The 23,248-nt window shown below is 38.1% G+C and overlaps 1 protein-coding gene across 1 annotated transcript in view; it reads right to left on the minus strand.

Annotated features, from left to right (window-relative positions):
* atp10a (ATPase phospholipid transporting 10A) overlaps window positions 1-21,310 on the minus strand; it is a 57,371-nt gene extending 36,061 nt beyond the window's left edge. Inside the window, exon 1 of the mRNA XM_088914695.1 lies at window positions 20,669-21,310. Within this exon, the coding sequence (XP_088770821.1) occupies window positions 20,669-21,090 (422 nt within the window). The 5' untranslated portion in view covers window positions 21,091-21,310. The remainder of the gene's footprint in view (window positions 1-20,668) is intronic.
* Between the last annotated feature and the right edge of the window lie 1,938 nt (window positions 21,311-23,248).

Raw genomic sequence — 23,248 nt, forward strand, 5'->3', positions numbered from 1 at the left:
GGAGCAAGAGCCAATCCCGGCAACAAATGTGCATAAAGTGTGATCCACCCAGTCTATCGAAGGGCGCACACACACATTCACAAGAGGGACGGTTTTCCCAATTATCCTACTAGTATGTCTGTCTTTACACTGTGGAAAGAACCCAGAGCACCCAGAGGAAACCCACATGAATGAAGGGAGAACATACAAACTCTGTGCCGATAACACCCCAGGGCCAGAACTGAACTCTGGGCCCCAGGCACTGCGACACAGCAACGCTAACCACTGTGCCACTATGCTGCCTACATCCGTACGGAGTGACATATGTCATTAAAAATATTTCATTCATTCATAAGTGAACGTGTGGAACAGAACCTCTAAAGATTCTTTTTGCTCCTGCTGTTGCCTGCTAGGAATTACTTCATAAAATATTTCATATCCTTCTCTACTCTCTGAAGAAAATTCTATTACAAGATGGTAGGAATGTCATACTTTCTGCAATAGAAAGCAGTTTTGTGCTTTTGAAAGATGGGAGGGCATTTCAGGTGACACCAGTCTGTGCAAGAAAAAATGCAAATTATCAACAGAACAAATCAGTGAAGTAACCTGCAGATGAACAGAAGATGGGCTTAGATTCTCAGCCTGTCAAAAAAAAATACTGAATTAGATTACACAAAATATGACAGTATGATACTTCCAGTGCATTTTTTTTCTGCAAACACGATGACTGCAGGAAACCATATAAAAAAAACAAAGATGCGTAGCCACTACGTGTGGTTGACTTTTCCAAAAACAGCATATAAAAATTTGCAGGAAAAGTTAGTCTATCACAACAAGGCTAAATGAGTCATACCATCCACATTATTAACAAGTTGAGTTTTTTTTAAAGTAAATTATTACATTTTCTTTTGATATCTCCCCAGGCCAGTATGGTGAATTCTCATTTTGGCTTACTGAAAACTCCTTTGTAAACATCAGCACAGGGAGGAAGAACATGTGCTTGTTTTTCTAGAACATACAATTGAGATAAAATAATTTTCTGACACTCCTGAACCCCACCATAACAGTTCGTATCAAATGGAAGAGCCATATAGCTAAGTGACAAGGTCATAACAAACAAGGCTTCTAACAAACAAGGAGTCTTGTTGCTGAGTGGCCAACTGGAGGCTCTCATGGTCGACTCAAGCTCATCTCCTATAACCATGACAATACTCAGCCAATGGCGCACAGCAGTCAGGGGACACTCAGTCACAGCTGGCTAATATCCCAGTCCAGACATGTATCTGTGATAAGATTCTAAGGCTTAGCCTGCAGTCGCAATGATTCCTTTCACTGGTTCATTTACTGGGGAGGCCTCCATGATTAAGGTTTCTAATACTTGATTAATACTTGATTCCACTGCAGTAAAAGGAGCCTTTTGTTGTTTTTTTTTAAAAATAACAAGCAATGTTGTGTGAGATTAACACCAATCCTCCCCATCCCCCAATATATCTTAACTTTTGGGAATTCACAAAAAAAACAAAAGTTGTGCTTACAGTAAGAGTAAGCTTCAATAAAGACCATCAGTGTTATTTATATGGAAAAAACCAACAACCTGGGCACATGAAACCAGGCCAAGTTATTTCAAAGAAGCCTTCTGTTGTTTATCATGCTTGGACTTCATTCTTGGTGATTAAATCCTTAAAGGAAACCACTGCTATTCACAGCTAATTTGTGTTGAAAGTCAGTACTTTTTGGGTGACTAAACCCCAATCACTGTTTACTCTATGCCAAAGATTTCTACAAAAATTCTACAGTTTGTTGTAGCATTCACTCAACTATCAGATGCGCCAATCGAAGAGCAACAGGTAGAGAAGCCTTAGTCAGAAAATCTTGAAATCGTACAGGTAGCACACTAAAACCAATAAATGTAGGTGGGGAACTTTAATGCAATTCTGCATTACCTTTTCCACTAAAGCGAAACCAAAAATAGTAAAGCATGGATATTTAATTATCTGCTCTAATTTCAGAAAGAAGAGAGTACAGGATTTAAAATCATAAAGCCGATATGAACCTAGAGTTATATCAGTAGAGTGTATGGAATGTACAGTATACAGGAAAAAAAACAGAGCATCTACAACACCATAAGAAATTACATTTTGTGGTTTCTGTGGTTATTCATTAACCATGTATTTAGAGATATTCGGACACTGGGTTGTTTGTAAAATATTTCCTTAGATTTAACTCATTGAAGTAGCATTAGTGTATTTATGCAAGAAGAAGCCAGAGAGAGCTTTCTTTTTATTCAACCAAGACAAACATGAGTACAGGCTCAGTGTGAGTGAGTGGCAGATTCTAGGATATCTTATGAACTGACAAGCTGTCCACTGTGAAACAAGAACACTTTAAAAAACAGCACTTATCTATTTATAACTTCCATAGGCGAAGGCTGAAATGCTTTGTTGCAGTATTCAAAGAAGTGAAAAAACAAGTCAAAAGTAAAAAAACTTTAAAAACGCAAAAGGTGACTAGAAGTAAAGTCATTCAATCAAAAAATGTCAGTTTTTGGCCTCCGCTTTTTATTTAAAAAATCCATAAATGTTTGCACATGATTTGTGGACCTGAATGATCAACCACTCAGGAAACAGGAGAGCTCAAAGTTGAGCCATATTGGATCTAACACACCCTTCTATAAAGTTAGTTTAAACCCTTGTTTACATCTTCTGAAATATTTCTGTTGTTCCCAACAGTTTATTTTTTCATTAAAATCAAAAGGTATGAAGACAACAGGAAACTGCTTTCATATGGAATCACCCAAAATTAAACTCATGTTGCTTTGTTTAAGTTCTATAGAATCTTAATCAAATAACTACAAGCTATTAATAAAACTGCAAATGTTTTTTTAATGTAGCAAAGGCTCATGTTATTTCAGCAAACCAAACAATGTGCAGACATATTTTAAAGAGTAATCATGTATATTGCTTACTTGCCAGTTGCCTTACTATATACTTTACTATATATTTTTTACACTTTTTCTACACAGCTTCCCAACATCTCATTCAGATATTACAACTAGAAATTTATGTTTTGTTAAATTTCCTGGGAGATGAAAATTTCATATTTAAATGTATGTTCTGGAGGGAACAGTCTCAAGGCAAAACTTTGAACATTAAATGAAATGCCAATTGCAGCTAGAAATATTTTCCTTATTGTAAATTATTTAGATTTGCACAAATACAGTCCTAAAAGCCTTGAGGTAGTTGGTTTTCCAGGAAGTCTGAAAATAAAAAAAACAAACCTGCTTTTGACACACATCCCTCATGCTGAGGCCTTGAGATATACTGTACAGTGGAATCTCTTACTGGCAAAATGTATATTATTACACCTCTTAAACAAATACGTAACAGATCTTTAGTTTATTAATTTGACCTGATTAATACTGTTCCAGAATAATGAACACTGTGTTAGGTTTACAAGGTAATGCAGGAAAACAAAGCAGTTAAAAACATCTTTAGATGTTTCTCCAGACAAGAAGGACTTGAACACACCTGATGACAGATTGTTAGTAACAGGCGTACAAAGAAAACAGTGAATCCAAATGATCACTGCAGTCTGTGAGCATGTTGTAATCTGTTCCTACAGGTGCTAACCTAGACCAATTCCCCACTACCTTTATGGTCTTCAGAGTAGTTCTGCTCTACACAATGTCTGACATTTGCTACACTGCATTAGAAAAGAAACATTGTTCCTGTGAAAATGAGGGAAACTTAAAAATCTATGCTTAGTTAGTTGGACTGATTAGTGCTGAGAAATTAAATAGAACACTGTCAGAGTACCTCTCTGCTGATACATACTGTACACTCATAAATCTGCCATATACTGCCACGGCAAGTGATACAGTGCAGTTGAAAACATCTTCATCAATCCACAAATCAAGCACAAGGAGAGAGCAGAACAAGGTGACAGCCTGAAATAGACCTGACAGATAGAAAGTTATGAAATAGATTGATGTGCTACTAGAGAAGACAGAAAACCATAAAGGCTTTTGTTAACAAACCAGCATGTCACAATATAGGTTTATTCTAATCAATCCGCAAGAATTAAAGTAAAATGAAGTTCTAGAAGGAGTTAAAAAGTCACTCCATGTATATCATCCTTCTTTTGCCTCCTAAATCTCCTTTATAAAATAACAGTGTCATCCAAAGTTTAAAAAGTTATGAGAAAAAAGCAGAGGCATTGATCAAACTATTACTGTTTCTGAATTTACCATATACATTATTAAAACGTTACAACTTTCCACTGAATAAACACTGCTTCGTTTCCCCCCCCCCACTATGATATAGGTACTGCATGTTTCGGATGTTGCTTTAGCTGGCTATATTAAAACAGTCAAAAGTTTTAAGTACAGGACTTTTTTCAGAAATAAAGATGTGCAGTGTTAACGGGATCTTATGTGTTTATATTAGAAATGTTTAATGTTTTATATAACACTCTGGTGTGAAAAACAAGACTGCATTAATATATTGGGTGTTCTCTGGAAGCGATCCAGTGAAGAGCAACCAGACACATTCCAGAGCTTAAAGGAATTTCCAACACCGACAGGCTAAAAGAGCTGAACACTACAAGGGGATCTTATCCAAGTATTCAAAATCCTCAAGCGTATTGATAAGTCAGTCCAGTCCAGATTTAACCCAATATCAACAGTGAAACCAGAACAAGTAGAAAGTATGGAGAAGTACATTTAAATCTGAGAAAGATAGGCTTTTGTTACACAAATGGCTGTGGGAGAATGGAACAAGTTACCCAGCCATGTTTCGGAAGATGGAAACCTGGTTGCTTTTATTTATTTTTAGTAGAGATTTACTTTCATTCACATACTGTCATTTTAATAATGGTGCCTAAGCCTTGGTCCAAATAAGGTAAGATATGCAATGGCACAGAAAACCAAATACACGTAGATAAATACACAGTGTCGTTTGTTTAAGCACTCAAAAGTTAATAGATGTGAAGGCAGCAGTTCCTGCCTCTGTGGCACAGATGTCTAGATAATATATGTAGGATTTGATCTAATCTACCATGTTTGTCATTCTAAATTCACTCTGCAGAAAAAACAGACATCTGTTGTATGTGACATTTCAGTAATAACTGAAAGACAGGAATGGCCTTGTCAAAAATAGCTATTGTGCCTTGTGTTGAAACTTTTTATATAGGTTCTAATGCATATTCAATGAGCACTTCTAAATGCCTATTCATGGCAACACTAGAGTGCCCACAGCTCAAGAGTCTTGAGTCATGACTATAAAACCTTCCAGATCACACTTGACTTCAGAGCACCATGGGAAATACAATCTCTGTGACTCCTCTTGGGTGTTCTCTGGAAAATGGCCTTTTTTAACAAATCAAAACTCATTAACCTTTTGCTTTGACTTCTTGCATCTTCCACATAGTGTTATACAAGGACCACATCCACCATACAATGTTTTTAAAAAATGTAAAGGGGATTGTGGTGTACCAAAACACAGCTAGGCCAAGTCATGAACATTTTATTTTGTATCTTTAGAAGGGAATTATGATTCACTTATCAGGAGGCTTTTACTGATAAAATAATTGTGACACATCAACTATTAAGCGTATTCAAGGAGGTGCAAATACCTACTCTTACATGTACTTTTTGTGGTGTTTAAAGTAGTGCAGCACAAGCTTTTACATTTTAAAATAAAAAATCATCTAACCTGAGTTTTGGCCTCAAAGAAACCAAATATGACCATAGAACTTCCCTGAAAGTTGTAGCAAACACTTCAAAATAAGAACAGAAGCTGCAGTGACAGAAAGCTGAACTTGTTATACTGTAATAATGTAATACTTTATGTTATATCAAAAATGCATTTAACCAAAAACAGAACATCTCCCAAACACACAAATATATAAACACAACCATTTATAAACAGGCCAAGTTTTACCACCTGTAATGTCAGCTACATAAGCAATGTGCTCTTGCCTTGAAACATTAATAAAAAAAACATAGCCATTTGTAGTTAATATGCAGTTAGACAAATCTGAAACTGAGCGCTTAAGTGACCTAAGCAAAAGTATATGTGGGTGTAACTGGCATTTTGATCAGAGGTACTTCCAGTCCACACCCCCACTACTTGTCCTATTTGTGGTCTATCTATCTTCAGACAGTATTGGCAAGAAATCACTCAAATCAAGGTGTCACTTAAGCAGAAATGAAATTTCTTCTGTCCATTTATAGAAACTGATTAGGGCGTTTGTCATAAGCTCTCCCTTTCATGTATTTTTTGGCGATAATCTTTTGTGTTCTAGTTAATATGGTCTCTGGGAGAGAGGAAAATGACTCATCAGACTACTGGAAAAACTTTTTTCAATAGAACATTCTGTTTAGATCGTTATTCAGTGTAGTATCCACCCCTTACCAAAGTGGTTTGTAGCATTCGAGACTTTAATGATTGTCTGGAATTCAGTGTGACCAAAGAGAGAATCTCTCTGGGAATTTTACAATGTGCCACCTCCAGCTATAACAGACGCACACAGTGACACACCCCAGAGGGTTTTTCCATGATTGGTTGCCTCACTGGTCTGGTGAAAGCTTCCCAAAACATATGTTGCTTTACCAGAATTTTCGTCTTTGTAAAAAACTAAAAGCAGAAAAAAATAAACAGCATTTGCTGTGGAACAGCCTATTGCAATACTTTCAAGATGTCAAGTACATTAGGACTGACTAATGCCCTTTTACTTTCAGCACCAGTCTTTTGCTTAACTCCTGCCAAATGAAATAACATCAAGCACTGCAGGAGGAGCTTGAAATACTTTTTTTTTTTTAGATTTTTGAACAATGTTACTCAAAGCTCCATCTCAAAAATAAACAATGAAAGGAACTCTTAAGTCTCATTTTGTTTTTTTAACACTACCACAGGTGCTTCTTGTCTTTGAATGTTTCTGAACACAAGTCTCCTTCACTGTTCTGAGTGCTTTCTTGCAATACAATATCACACGGAACCTACCTAAAATCAGGCAGCATGCTTGCATGGAACAAAAAGAGCAGAGAGAACCTTTCCAAGAGCCCAGAGAAGGAGGCTTGTGTTTCTTTCTGTACTGTATATGAGAAACACAACTTAGGTTAAGTTGTCACTCGTAAGACTGGGCTGGACTTGCATTTGTCTCTGGGAATTAAGAAGATCACTCCGTATGAAAACCAGTGAGACAGATTACATTTTAATAGTAGGACTGCCCTAAGAAATGGTTTTACCTTTGAAGTGTGAAAGCACAAAAGATACCTTCCCTCAATTTGACACACTTCTGTAGCCATTCATCATGCTAATACAAATTCACACCAGGCGTAGCGATCTACCCCTTCATTTGCTCAAAAATGACTTTGAAATTATACACTTAGTGTGTTAGAGCAAGTTAGAGGTAGCAATTTATCCTTCTCACAATAACAGGTTTGCTTTCTTCATTTCTATGTGTTCTCTGCAATTAAATTCTGCATCCCGTATTTAGATGAATTTTAAAGGAAATGAAATGGTGCATTAAAATCAATGTTTTAGAAGATTTGATATTGTCATGCTTTTTCTATGCTTATTAGTCACACACAGTCCTGATCTTTAAAAGGAAACGACAATGCATGAATTCTAATAGCAGGGCACCGTTCATACAGACCTTATCCTTACCTCTACGTACATACATTTAAACACAGAGCATGATTAGAGGATTAAAGCATGTTTTCCTGACACAAAAAATAATCTGGAAACAAAATTTACTTTACACTCCCCATTTGAAATTCATCATATGATTTCCTTCTAGTTTACAGAGCTATTTTTTCCCACAAGATCTATTTTCATAGCTTAAGAAATTCCATCACTCTGTTCCACTATTTTAATTAAAATAAGTTTCATATTTAAAAATATTTGATGTGTTGCATTACTACCTCAAAGCCAGTAGCCATATCACCCTGCAGCTCTCAACTGGTTACCCACTGAAGCTCTGCAGGGTTGAGCCTGGTCAGTACCTGGATGAGAGACCTTCTGGGAAAAACTAAGGAAGTTACTGCTGGAAGTGGTGTTAGTGGGGCCAGCGGGGGGCGCCCACCCTGCGGTCTGTGTGGGTCCTAATGCCCCAGTATAGTGGTGGGGACACTATACTGTAGTGGGCGCTGTCTTTTAACGTTAAACCGAGGTCCTGACTCTCAATGGTCATTAAAGATCCCCAGGCAAGAGTAGGGAGTTATCCTACCTTTACCGTGGCCTCCAAATTGTCCCCATGTATGATTGGCTTGCACTTGCCCTGCGATGGACTGGCGTACTGTCCAGGGTGTACCCTGCCTTGCGCTCATTGCTTGCCGGGTAGGCTCCAGCTTCCCGAGACACCATATGGTATAAAGCAGTTTGGCAAATCACATGACATTACGATCTCAAGAGCTTTGATGAATAATAATATGGAGAAGAACTACCTTCCTCTATCACAGAGTAAATGATATTTAACAGATAAAAATTAAAATCAATTTTCTGTGCTCATATAAAACAAACTTGAATAGTTTTCTACACAATTAAAAAATGATATAACAAGGACCAGAAGCTTAGTTTATATTCAAATCTGACTAAAATTTGGAATAAGACTCTCTACTCAGTAAATAACTGTTACAGCAGCACAAATGTATTTAAGTAAATTAGACATTACCAAACAACACACTCAATCCTAACAAAGACAGCTCAAGAATTCTACAATGAATAATGCCTCTCCGGACTGATTACATTCCACTTGTGCTCTTTAATTTATAAGCTCAAACACATTTAACAACATTTAGAAACGCTTCACTAAACCGTGGTTTGTTTTCAGTGGATCCTGCCCCTGACAAATATTAAAGAGCTCCTTTCAAGGGATACTTTCAAAAAATTTTACAAGAGGGAAAAAGTCATAAAACAGTATGCCCTTTCTTTTTCAAACATAGAATCTATTTGCGTAACCTTCAACATTTGTAGAACACCATATAAACCTGCCCACCCTTTTCCTATCTCATGTGTCAAAAGGGATTATTTTCTGTTTTACTAGTACCTGATTTTTTTCTCACATACAAGACAGGAGTATCCAAACTAAATTTTAAATTCTACTCAAATGTTTTAAAAGAGCACAACTAAAAATTCACAGACTTATGTACTTCACAGGCTGAACTTCCCATGTTTATGAAAAGATAGGAAATTGTATGCCTTTTTGTTTTCTAAATTCTATGTTACTTTTCATGTTTTTCTTGGAGGTACAGTAGGTTTCTTAATGGATACACATATTTAGCCAGTCACTAAAGTGCTAAATAAAGAGAACTAGTTCATAAGATGAAGCGCTGTATGACAATCAAGAGAATAGGCCTGAAGACCCGAAGAAAGCTCCACAGCCAAAACATTGTGTTTCCTTTCCTCTACCCACCTGAACTAATCAAGAGACTAGTCCACCAATCCAATCCATCCATTGTCTAACCGCTTCGTCCACTTTGTGGTAGTGGGAGAGCCAGAGCCGATCTCAGCAAGCAAAGGGCTCGAGGCAGGATACACCCTGGATGGGATGCCACTCCATCTGCGCAGGGCAGACACATAGACACAAACATGCACACACTCATACCTAAGGCCACTTTTCCCAGGCGCCAATTAACCAGTATGTTTTTGGACTGTGGGAGGACACTGGAGCACCCGAAGGGTACCTATGCAAAACCAGGGAGAACATAAAAACTCCACGCAGGTTCACCTGAGGTCTGGAATCGAAGCAAGGACCCCAGAGCTGTATCACAGTGCCACCCTTAAGAGAATATTACTCTTGCCTAAATATTTCATGTTTTTTATTTCAGTACCACTGAGAGTTGATTTGCTTAAACCATATATACTACAATATCTCTCCAGGTCACAGTTAAAATCAGATTTTCCATTTCCATTTTGTTTGCATTGGTGAAGGTATCTTTATGCATGTCTAAACAAGGCAGCAGAAAACAACCCAATCATGTTTGTTTGCAGCTAGATTAAACACAGACTCTCATCCAGCCATTCCTTGAAGGATCCCAGAGTGAACTTTCAAAAGGCGGTTCGGAAGTATATGCCAGACACACACAACTGTTTGTGTAAAGAGCTGCCTCCCGTTTTCTTTCCTATACAAGCCAGCTCCTAAACTACACTTGCGGCCTTGAAATACTAAAAAGAGGAGATTGTAAGCATATCTGTTCCTGGCTCAAAACCCTGTAAGACTATAAACAAAGCCAGCCCAATAGTGTACTTCAATTTGTCAGACTCAGTTAAAATCTTTCAAGGTTATGAACTTGAAACAAAGTCCCTCAAAATCTCCAGTATTCTTTCCAAACATGTTGGGAAAATAATATCCCAAAAAACAAAAGCACAACATTCAATGTGATCTTACAACTTTTTTGTCATTTTAATATTACATCCTTAAATTCACATTATGAGCTTTCCATTAAATGCCCCAAGGTGTTTGCCCTTTTTAATTACATTTCTTCACTGCGTAGATGGATGACAAGTCAACAAACACAGAAGCACCCATCTGTTCTGAAGTTTGAGATGAACAAGATCTGCTTTTTCTATTCCCATGTAAAGCATTCCTGTGAATGCTGTTATGATGTTAAGAATCTAGCTTTAGATTAACTGGAATTTCCATAATTGTCCATTGCACTTCAGGCACACTATTATAAATATTGCAGTATTAGAAATGCACCCAATCACATGCAGACCTCTCATGTACTGAGATTATTCAAAACTAAGCACAGCCTTTCATTAACCTGAGCCATGTCATCAAGGCTTTCCCTTCTGAACACCTCTGTATTTACAAGCATTACTTCCTTCTCATCCTCCGTCGCCATTCCATGTTTACTCTAATAGAGACAAGAGACTGAGACTAGAAAGTGTCTAAGAGAAACATTCTCCTTAAATGGAATTTTGTTTTTATGATTATTTCACAAAAATGATTATGTAAACAATACTTTTTTTGTTTTTCAGATGCGACTTTCCCAAAATTTCAAGGCACACTGACCGAAAAAAAAGTTGCCCCAGATGAGTTTCAGAAGTTTGATTTGTTCGGACAATCAAGCACAGCACAGAACAAGGTTTTAAATTCCATCCCCACAGGGTTTCGGGAAAGCCGGAGCCTATCCTGACAAGCAACAGGCGTGAGGCAGGACACACCCTGGATGGGATGCCAGTCCATTACAGGGCACACAGATAAGACACAGACACACACACTCATACCAAGGCATGTTTTCCCAGAAACCATTTAACCTACCGGTATGTCTCTGGGAGGAAAACAGAGAACATGAAAAACAAACTCCCTGCAGATAGCACCCAGATTTGGAATTGAAGCCGGTGCCCCAGCACTACGATGTAGCAAAGCTAACCACTACGCCACTGTGCTGCTGATGGTTTTAAATTTAACAGCCCTGGAATCAATCAGTCAGAAATACTTAGTCAGGAACAGAAGTGTTGTATTTAAGACTCCAATTCCCAGTACTGTGAAAATATTACAGTAAACCCTCACTTTAACTGACAAACTCTGGTAAAAAGGGGGTTTGTCCACAAAAGGGAAGTGGATTGCAATCTACAGCCAACACACTAACCATGATATAGAATTTTAAATGCAGTGGCTTTGACGATTTTGTAAACATCACTATGAACTAGTGAATAAAATAATCTATGGCGAAGCTTTGAGTGCACCCACCAAAGAGGCGGAAATGTACAATAAGAAAAAAATGAAACCAGACTGAAGGCATAATATTATCCCAACTGTAAAATGGCAACGAGACTGGTCTCATCTAGCGTTTGCTCCTGAAAAATTCCAAAGCATCCAAACACTAGACATCTACCCCAGGGCTGATTCTACCCCAAAGTGTATAGTCAGCACAGAAAGGACCTCTGCATTATGGTGCACAAAACCTACCAGCTTACACTTTTAAACTGATACTGGTAGACAGAGACAGAGAGTCCTCAAGGATGTAATGAGCAAGCTTCCAGTAGTCTATTACCATTCCTAAAATGATTTGTGTATTCCTGACATATCCGAGTGTGTTTTTTTTAGCTACCTCATTGGCAATTTAATGGATAGCCAGAAAAACCAGACATCCATTCCCACCTATTAGCCTGGTAAAATAACAACGTACTGTACTATAATAAAATAAAGCATACTTATATTAACAGTACAATGCAGTAATGTATTAATACACAGTGAAGTTATGTATTTATATATACAGGAAGCATATACTGTATATATATACACTGTACAATTCACCTAGCTGTTTTTGAGATTAAAAAATGACTTCTGATTTAATAGACTTTTAGTAATAATGGACACTTCAACCCAACTATTAGTTTGTTCAGCTGTGGTTTAATGTATTTTTAACAACATCGTACATATCCATACACATCTCCGTGTGATGCAAAGAAGCTAATCCATGCTACAGTGTTTTCCAAGCCTGATTGTAACACAGCACATGCAGGTGTACCCGACACGTTTTAAACAAGCTGTGACCTGTTCAGAATGTAGATGCTCAAACTTTAAACAAAACTAAAATGCATACTATATCACCTGTTGATGGAAGCACCTGTCGCTTGAAGCCGTTTAGCTTCCTTGTACTGGCTTTGTGTGGATTTCAAAATTAAAAAATACTGAAAATACTAGTGCTCACCTATAAGAGCTGAAACAATATTACTCCTGACTACATTAGTGAACTGTTAACCTCCATGTTGATTTGTTTTCTTTGGACCCTGGCGTTCCTTTAGGTCCCAACACTGAACAGTGGCATGTCATGCTTTCTGTTATTTATAATCACAATACTCTAGCAGCCCAACACAGATCCTGAATGTCAGTACGCCCTTCTTGTCTTAAACCTCACTCTTACATCCTAGCTTTTGATTATGTTTAAGTTTCTGTATTAAAGTACAGTCCCTTCTTGGTTGATGGCAGAACTCCCTCATTGTACTATGAGCCACGCTACATTACATCAATATTATGAGATGACGTTGCTCAAAACTTTATTTTCCTCACAGATGAGCTTTAGGTTTGACGCAGAAGACATGGTATCCCCATCTTACACACTCTATATGTGACAAACATGATCTTACTAGGGCAGCACAGTGGCGCAGTGGTTAGCATTGCTGCCTCTCAGCGCTGGGGCCCTGGGTCAACTTCCTGGGGTTGCTCTCAGCATGGCATTTGTATGTTCTCCCTGTGTTCACTTGGGTTTCCACTGGGTGCTCCAGTATCCTCTACAGTCCAAAAACAGACTGGTAGGTTAATTGGCTTAGGGCAAAATTGGTCCTAGGGGTGAGTGTGTGCGTGTGTGTTTGTGTCTGTCTGCCCTGCAATGGACTGGCATGCTGTCCAGGGTGTACCCTGCCTTGTGCACGTTGCTTGCCAGAACAGGTTCTGGCTCCACTGCAACCCCAAACTGCAAGAAGCAGTTGGAAAACAGATGGATGATCTTATTGATATAGATCCATCTCCCCTCCATAAATGATGGCTATCATTTAGCTTTGACCTTTCTCATTATGCACAGGCTTGATGTCTGTTTCTTACCCCCATGCATTCCAAAAGGAAATGTTCATACATCCTACTTCTTTTTTTAATTCATACTTACACATCTTTTGTTACTCTTTTTCTGCTTACTGTGTACTTTCTTATATGGCTTTATGCAATGTGCCTTACGTATGCTCTGGATTGAACATCTCTATATAAGAATAAAACTGACCGATGATTGTGACCAATTTTGTCAGTCTGTTACTAAATCCGTTATCTATGGTAAAACTGAATCTTGATTTCATCACCACGCATGGAGAAGGCTTAGGGAAATGCAATAAATTGTTGATAATAATGTCCTATCCAATTTCCTCCATATCTCAGAAAATTAAATGAATTTCACTTGTAATGGACTGACCACTGAAATGCCAGTAGGTTTCCAATGCTGACTGCATCATATGCAGAAGGCAAATCATTCTTAATATTTCTGCTTTGGAAGATCATCTCAATAGCATCTCATACCCTGAGAGATTCTCTTTGGAATAAGTTAGAACAAAATGCCCCTTTACAGTACAGTCCCTCATTTTGTAAGTGCTGCAGGATTAAATTTGTAAGAAAAAGTACAGTGCTAGAAAAAAAAGCAATCATACTGTGTACTCACTAACGATCGATACCACACAAGGCATTGTTACTGTAATTAAAAGCAAAAAAGCACAACTTTGGTTGACCAAGTTTGGAACAGCTACCAGTAGGCTTATCTAGATGCCAGCATGTTTCCTCTTTGAGGCAGTATGAAGAGACTTTCCGATCAGAGCCACCCACTAGTTTCACACTTGGTCAGTACCAAACAGCAGATATACCACTGTCACTGACAGGACAGCACACTCACAGACACCTGAGAGGTCAAAGTGGTAACTCTTAAGAGGCCATTCCAGCCACCTTGAGCTCACCCATCTGCCCAGAACTAATATCAGTTGGCCAGCCATGCATCATCATAGACTGTAACCACTGCTATTATAGCTATTTGCCAGCCTGCAACAGTTCATTATTATTAAGCCATGCACAGGTAAGTTTCCTTTTGAAAAGGTACACTTACATCTCAGACAGCTAATTAAAAAAAGCAAGGAATGGCACACATGACATTTATATTTCTTAAGGTATTGGACTTCAGAAAACCAAGCAGCACAAAATAAAAAACAAGTCATTCTTAGAATTATCACACAGGATGTGGCTTAAAGACTTAAAGTAAAATGGAAAATGTGAGTGGAGCTTCACATTTATGATATACTTAGTGTAGGTGGTGAAATCGACGGAGATATCGGAAAAGATCAATAGCTCAATATATCAAAATTCACTGTCACATAAAAGAACTCTACAAGTGTTGAGGTATGAAATGGAGGAGGCCAAAAACTTACTCTCGCAATGTAAATTATTTCCTAAAACACTGAGTACAAGTTCAGTGATTAACAGTATCCTGAAATATCAAATAAACAGAAGCTTTACCAAACATATGGAGTGTGAAACTAATTCCTTATGAATTCTTATACTTACCCACATTGTGTGGTGTCACCTAAGATTGCCAGAATGAGATCATAACACCATTTAGCACCATGAGTAACTGGACTAAACTGCAGATTACCTAATTCAGAACTCTGAAACAGTTTCAAGTCTACAAAGTTTTCTGACAAATGTGATTGCTATACAAGTTTCGAACGGATTTCAGCTACAAAAACGATGCCTGCCAATCTACCCACGTACACAAGCTGGCATTAATTTATCAAAACAGAAGAAAAGCAAGGAATGGACAGAAACCCTATTAACCTAAGCAGCCTATTACTTGCATGCTGTATTGTTTTATACTACAACAGTTGGTATTATAAATGATTTACCAAGAAAACAATGCATGCAACATTTGTGAAGCAACTGATAAGATTTTATTCCTTACCTGTAGCAGCCAAAAACTGATTCCTTATTTGAACAATTATCAGTACTGAAATCAAATCACATCAAGAACTGGCAGATATAAACTGTGCAAGAGATGCTGAAATTAGGGATGTACAGTACAATGAACCGTGGAGTGGAGCTCCAAGTAATCAATGACGTTTTGATTAAGGTGTATACAGGAAGTGGCAATGCAACAGGAAACTGATGAAAGGACTTCAGTCTAATACATCTTATTTACATTTTTTTAATTAATTATTATTATTGATATTTAAAACCTAGATGTTCTAGTAACAACATTAAAGAAACACACCTCTCAATCAGTTCATCTATTACATTAACTGTTGAAACTTTCTGCAGTAGTCACTGTTATAAACTATTTTAAATTATTTTAAATAATATTCTTATAAATGGCATACACTGCTGCAACTAAATTCAATTATAATAAACAACAACGCAATAAAATCAACAGTATTACCAACTGAAAAAACAGCATTTGCCTGTAGTATTTTACTAAAGATCATAAAATCTTTAAGATTTCTTAAAAAGATTCACAAGGTGTCAAAACAAACAAAAGTAGTCTATGATCTCAGCTCCCTTGATTTGACTACAAAATTGCAAGTCTCACATTTCTACAAACATCCAAGTCAGGAAACACTTGCTACTTCTCTATTTTGGACTGTAAATACTAAAACAAGTGCAACTTGTAACTGCTGATCCATAATAAAACAAGCAGTCAAAATCATTAAATAACATGTAGAAAGTTAAAAATATGTTTCTTGTCATGTAGAGCCTCATCTGTTATGCAAGAATATTTTTTTAAATAGTGATACTTATAAAAGCTAGGGAAACTGAATTCACCTACAGCCTTCCGAGCTAATTCTTAGTACCGTTTAAGGCTAAATTGTGAAAAGCCACAAAACAGTGAGCCCTTTGATTACCATGAATTAATGTACTATGCATGGTCAACAGTGCAGCTTTTCACTAACGCAATACAGTCATTAGATGGAAGAGGTCCTGGTTCTCCAGGAAAATAAAGTCTCTGGGGAGTAAAGGTTTCCTTCCAGAGACACTTCTCAAAGGGAGGGGCATTTTCTGTAAATTATTTTCTTTGTAACAAAAAGTTAAACAAAAACAATGAGAACAGCCTTAAACCTCAAGCTATTAACAGTGTTGGGGGTTTTTCACTACGAAAACATGATTTTAGAATCTCTTGGCCATAAACCTATATTTGTTGGAACCTTGTTTTATTCTTGAAAACTTTAACTTGCATACTAGACTAGTGGTTCTCACTCGTCAGTCATACCTCATATTGTAGGTGTCCTCTATACACTAATAGTTTAAATTAATAGTAAGAACTAATGGCGACTCCTTGCACAAAGAAAACCTCTCACTACAGAATGTTACCAGAAGACCATAACATAAAAAGTAGTACAGTATTCTATACCTGTGCAGCAGTTGATGTGAACATTATGTTTTAGAAGGATAAATTTAAAATCAATATTAAAATATATGAATATAAAAAGTCACAAAATACAAAATGGTAAATCTGTAGCACATTAATTAAGTACCAATTTAAGAATGTGTGGTCTTCAAACTTCAAGAACTATTTGACTTAAACCCTCTGTCAGTGCCGGATTTCCCATTAGGCACTGTAGGTACAGTGCCTAGGGCCTACGAAGGAGGGAAACACTAGTGACTAACGAAAAACGAGCTGAAACAACATGCTTGCAATCGACTCTAGGTGCTCCAAATCAATACTCATACGCTATCTAGCATCTTCTAGAAACTAGAAGATTGATGGGCGCTCGACTTGCTCCATCAATCACGTGGTTTAGCATTGGAATAGTTTAAAGTGCATCATGTCAATCGACGTCATTCAATTGGCATTTACCCCTCTTTTTGCACACTGCGGAGAGAAAGTGCCTACGGCCTACGGACACCAAAATCCGACCCTTTTACTGAACACTATTTGATCGCTAAAGATTTTAGATTAGCAGGACCCCTTTTGACAAAACAAACCTGGAACTTTTTTTGGTCTGCCAAAAATACAGCATGAATGAATGATGGAAGACAATACAGCAAGAAGTATTCCAGTTAACTTAAATGGCAGCCAGGTTAAAACATAGAGGAGAATTCAAGAGTTGGAAAAAAAAACACTGTGATCTAGTTCATCTCAGAAAACAGGATTAAAATCCACTTCATTCACAAATGTCTCTATACAAAGCATGAACATGTAAACTGAATCCATTGCCACATTCGGGACCCTCTAATTCTGCTTGATGCTGTTTTGAAATGGTACTGTCGCATTTCAGCAAATGAAGTTTACCCGTTGCAAATAAAGTGGGATTAATCACCAGTCCTTTCATTTCTGTATTTTGCACAGGGCCTTTTTATGGTGAATACCATGCGCTCAAGGCACGTTTCACAATAGTACTTGAGAAAGACACTACAGAGGCACAGCAGAAGAGATTAGCAGAAGAATGCCCAAAAAAGGCAGTTTATAAAAACTGCTGGATTTCAAAATGGGGGTATGGAGATGGCCAGTGGGACACTGACAGAAATCACTCAACAGTCAGGGATCAGGGATGTGCCAGAGAAAACAGATCTGTTCTGGATTTCCATAATGCTTAGTGCCAAAAGAACGAATATGTGGTGCTAACCACAACCTCATCCATTCATTATGCATAGAGTCTTGATCCTAGTGTGTCACAGAGATGGACCCTTACCCAGCAAACACAGGCTCAGCAAAGTCAATCACAAGGCACTCAAATACACACAGGGAAAATTTGAACCCACCGATTAATCTAGCCAGCAGGTCTTTGCATGGTGGGAGGAAAATGGAACACAGCATGTTATGTTGACAGCTGGATGTTTTACATTTCTTTTGGATAAATAAAAAAAAAGAGAATCCGTACATGCCAATGGAGAAAAGCAACAACACAAACTCTGGAGGAGAATACAAACTTGGCATCGATGGTGGCCCAAAATGGAATCGCACCCAGGACTGAAGAGTGGTGAGGCAGCAGTGCCCACTGCCTGGCCACTGTGCAAACCTCCAGAACCATCAAATATAATCGAAGCAACCTGGGGTAAAATTAAGCAGCAGAGCAGCCAGACACAAGCCAGTTTTCACCCAGAAGTGTCAGTTATTTACTGCAACAGGCACGAAGATATTTGTTTTGCAAGACTTAGATAGATAGATAATATTTTATTAATCCCGTAGGGAAATTGATGTGTTACAGATGTGGGACTTGTTTTCCCAGATCAGTCAAGGATTGTACAGTTATCCAAACACGGACCTTAGGTGTAAGTATATCAGTGTCCAGCACAGTAGACTTCAGCAAACCAGGGCAGCACAATAAAACACGTTGGTCTTTCAGCCATAATCTGTTGTGCAATTCTGGGCTACTGAACAGTTACAAATGGCAGGTAGTGATAAGAGCTGTAACTTTTGCTCTGGCCATTGAGATCCTCCACAAAAGCTTTACTGGTCTATTCCAATGGTCATCTACCCAAAGAAGACATTGTTTTTACACTTTAACATTTGAGCAGCAGCAACAATAGCTCCCCAGCCCAAACAGAAAATCCTTGCCTCAATGCAAGGATGTAAAAAACAGAGACGTGAAAGTGATGTCCTGCCTATGACTGAGCGCAGCTCTGGATATGAACTCAAAAGTGCACATACAGTATAGCCTATCCTCAGCCAAACCTTGCAAATGAACCAAAATAAACCTTCTGTGGCTTCCTAATGTAAGTCACCTTTTTTTTCTAATTAATATTTTCTTCACGGTTTTCCTTGAACAATAAGCTTTATATCCTATCACAAGGTTTTTTTTAAAAAAAATCAATACTGCACATGCAACTTTCCTATTGCCCTGCATGTCTGAATGATCATCGTTAAGGATTTATTTATCCAAAGAAATGCAAAACGGCCAATATACAATGTCAATATACAATAACACCCGATGTTAAAGGATGAGTTTGTTGTGCATCTCGACAGTCTGAATGTCTGTATTAGCTTGACCGTGGACTCGGCCTTCAACATTATTAAATAAATACGTAGTCCCTGGACTCAGCCTTCAACACTACCGAGCACCAGGCATCCTTTCAATGCTGCATACAGATGATGAACTTTACTTGATGTGAAACTTTTCAGTCCTACCGCTGAAAAGGCTACTTCTCCTTTCTAAGGATAAGCACAGCCATGTGCGTTTCCTAGCAATGAGCGAGGGTAATAAACAAATTGAAACAAAGTCACCGCAGAGTGAAACTCCCGCTGTTTCATGCCAGCCGTTAACTGTTCTAACAAACATTACATTATGCATGTAGTGCTTTTAGCTTTAGCTGTGTATGCTATTCCAGGCGGTTTTATTGAGACAAAATCACAAAAACAGAACAAGCCACACACACGCTAGAAAAACGTTAAAAAGTGCTTGCTTAGTCGATTACTTTTGCCTCTCAAGTTCCAATTTTTAACTATATTCCAAATATGACCTTCCCACGAAACAAGAAAAAGAAAGCCTAGAAAACTATTTTATTCAACTGGCATGGACTTGCACTGTCGGTTCACTGCTTAGCTGTTTTGTTGTAACAGCACGTTTCAGCACAGCCTGACACGTATGCATGAATCACCTACCCAGAAAAGGCCACCTGCCTTAACTCCCTGGCTGTACAAATCGGTAAGCAGACGAGGCATGAACAATAACGAAGGGACCTGGATGTAGGACACAAATGCGCCTTCGGAGCCCTCGCAGAATCCAAGGTGCTGTAACCTAGAGCTCCGCAAGGAGCTACAGCTCCAGATTTGACCAACCTGAAGCCAGGCCTGGCACGCAGTACAGCACCGATAGTAACCGTGTCACTGCATACAATTGCAACAGCGAAATCTCCCCCGTCTCCGAAATCGAGCAATCAAGCATGTATGCTATTAATCAGTTGGCATATAGCCTGTACTTTTACTCCTGTTTCTAAAAATAGCTTATTTGTATGTAAAACATGCAGCTAACGGGTAGAGAGACAAAGCCTAAAACTAGAATATGCCCGATTCACATAGACTGAAACAAGTCTTTCGCGCATCGTGTTACTCCTTGAGAGCAACAGGTAGACGACACTTTAAACAGCAGGAATCATGTTACATCCACCCCAGCGATAACAATACAGGAAATAATTAAATATTAAAACCTGAACACGAACAACAAAAAAAAAACTTTTTTTAAACGGTGACGTGAGCCCTGAAACATAAATAAAAGAATACCTGCAATACACAAGACAATCCAAATGATTGATCTCTTTATCCGATCTGTGTCTTCTGTAGTCTTCCCACAGGTCCTTGATAGCGGTAACAGATAAAATAAAAACCACTGGAGCCAGCGCCAGCTCTGGTTGGAAAGCATTGACAACAGGCACAAAATTCAGCAAAGCGATGAACACAAAATACACGTTGGCAAATCTGTGGAACTGCTCGAAGAGGTTCTTCGGTAAAAAAGAAAGCAATGTATATTTCGTTGTTTTAATCTTGTTGTTTGCATAATGTCTGTTCGGATTCTCATTTCCTTTGGCAGAACTGTATAAAAGGTTAGAATAGACCGTTCTAGTTTTGTTGTCTTTCTTGTTTTTCTTTTTCTTCTTTAGCTTGGAACCCTTCTCTCCCTCGGTTTCCCCACACTGTCGCGCCATGCCGTCCCACAAACTTTACGAAACTTTTCTTTTTCTGCCTCGCCGTTTGAAACAGTGGGGAAAAAAACCCTAGGTTATCATGCTGTTTGGCTTCACTTGCGAAGAAAAAAGGAATTGTTTTCAAAGGGTAAAATTACTTTTTCAGCCATTCTTATTATTTTCGTTTTTTTACCCATCTACATGATGAGACTTTGGAAAGTTTTGTGCTGCGTCCCGTTCTGTTCATTTGCAGCTGGAGATGCCTTGAAACCACACATCCCTCGTCACTTCTGACGAAATTTTCCCGTAGACGCTCCTCCCCCACCGAAAACAAAAGTATTTTCGTGGCAGTTAGAGGTTTTCATCTTTGCTGTAACAGTATTAGTTTATACCGTGTATTATTTTCTTAAAACACAATTAAGTATACTTTACACGCCTTGCCAACTTGTAAGACTACGTACTTTTGATCCAAGCGTAGGTAAATAACCCTGTGTGCAAAAAATACGTCAAAGATAGTTGTCTGCTGTTATTACTGCAGCTCAGAACTATAAATATGAATGTCTTCTCGTTTTTGAATTTTGAATTTTCAAATTATAATTTAAAACCGTGGAATCCTGTGTCATTTTTGTCATCAATTCAAGTTACAACGTGTTGGCTAATCAGTACCTAAAAACCAGGAGCCTGCATTTCAGAGCTGGGCAACGTGAAGTAATGGCTCCTAACATTAAGTTCTACTATTGACATTTTTCTAAGCCATTATGGTTGAAAAAATGTAAAATTATTTTAATACTTACATAATTCGAAGTTTACAAATGATTTACTATGGTAAAAGAGGACTGGGGTGTCTGGTTTCAGGGAGAGGGTGGCTAAGTTACTTTGGATCAGATCATGGTGAAAACTTGAGCTCTTCGATTTTCGAAGCTGGGAGAATATGATAGATGACTAATGATGAGGGTGGTATGGTGGTACAGTGGTTAGCATGCTTGCCTTGCAGTGCTGGAGCCCCAGGTTCAATTCTAGACCTACAGTAGGCTGCTATCAGTGTGGAGGTTGTATGTTTCTCCCTGTGTTGTGTAGGTTTCCTCTGTATGCTCCAGTTTCCTCCCACAGTCCAAAGACATACTGGCAGGTTCATTGGCTTCTGTAAAATTGGCTCTGGTGTAAGTCTATGTGTGTTTATGTCCGTGTGTGCCCTGTGACGGACTGGCGTCCATTCCAGGGTGTATCTTGCCTCGTGCCCATTGTTTGCCAGGCTGGCCTCTGGCTTCCCCTTGACCCTGTACTGGATCGAGCAGTTAAAGAATTGATGGATGGAATAATGACAAATAGAAAGGATGGAAAACTTAAGTAAAGCAAGTGCTCTTGCACCAAAACTCTTGTGGTCAGCCTGTTCTTAAATTAAGAAAAACAGCAACCATTTCAGCTGACACCAGTTGATTGCATTGCAAACTCATTTTTCTCTGTCACAGGAAAAGTGAGTTTTATCATTTAAATAACCCAAAACTGTAATGGGAGATTAACATATACATTTATAAAATAAGCAATATAAGAATTTTTTCTTAAAAAAAACTAATTTAGTACCTGTAGAAAGATGTTTTTACTAGAATGTATTGTAAAGAAAAAAGTGTCAATAATGGCACTAGCTATAATATGCTACATATAAACACCTATGCAATTTCCTGCAACTGATTCAGACAAGACAGGGGTTTCCACAATCTTCTCAGCAATAGCTAGAGTTAAAAAAATAGACATGGACAACATAATTACTATTTTCGAATCTGAGGAGACAAATGTAGATTTCCCACATATTTGTGTGGTTTTGACTTGCATATGAAAAATACTGACTGGGCTTATCATTTTTGATACAATATATTGTCTTTCTATAATAGATGCTGAGGAAGCAGATCATTTTTTATTTTACCTTCAGTAGATTGACCTACTGTAATGGATTATTTGCTGGGCTTGCATGCCTTGTCTTGTCATGTATAAAGCTTGTGCAGAATGCAGCTGCTAGGACATTTACTCAGCTAAAAAGAGCACATTTAGCTCCTGTTTTGGGATTCATTTCTGAAAGTGCTTCTTCACATTTTCTATCATTGGTCCCATGTTCCCCATATTACTGAAATTTGGAGTGACTACTGAAAACAACCTTGTGTATTTCTTTCAGGTTTTGAAAACC

Source organism: Atractosteus spatula, chromosome 4 (assembly GCF_055471065.1).
Source record: "Atractosteus spatula isolate fAtrSpa1 chromosome 4, fAtrSpa1.hap1, whole genome shotgun sequence".
Classification (NCBI taxonomy): Eukaryota; Metazoa; Chordata; class Actinopteri; order Semionotiformes; family Lepisosteidae; genus Atractosteus; species Atractosteus spatula.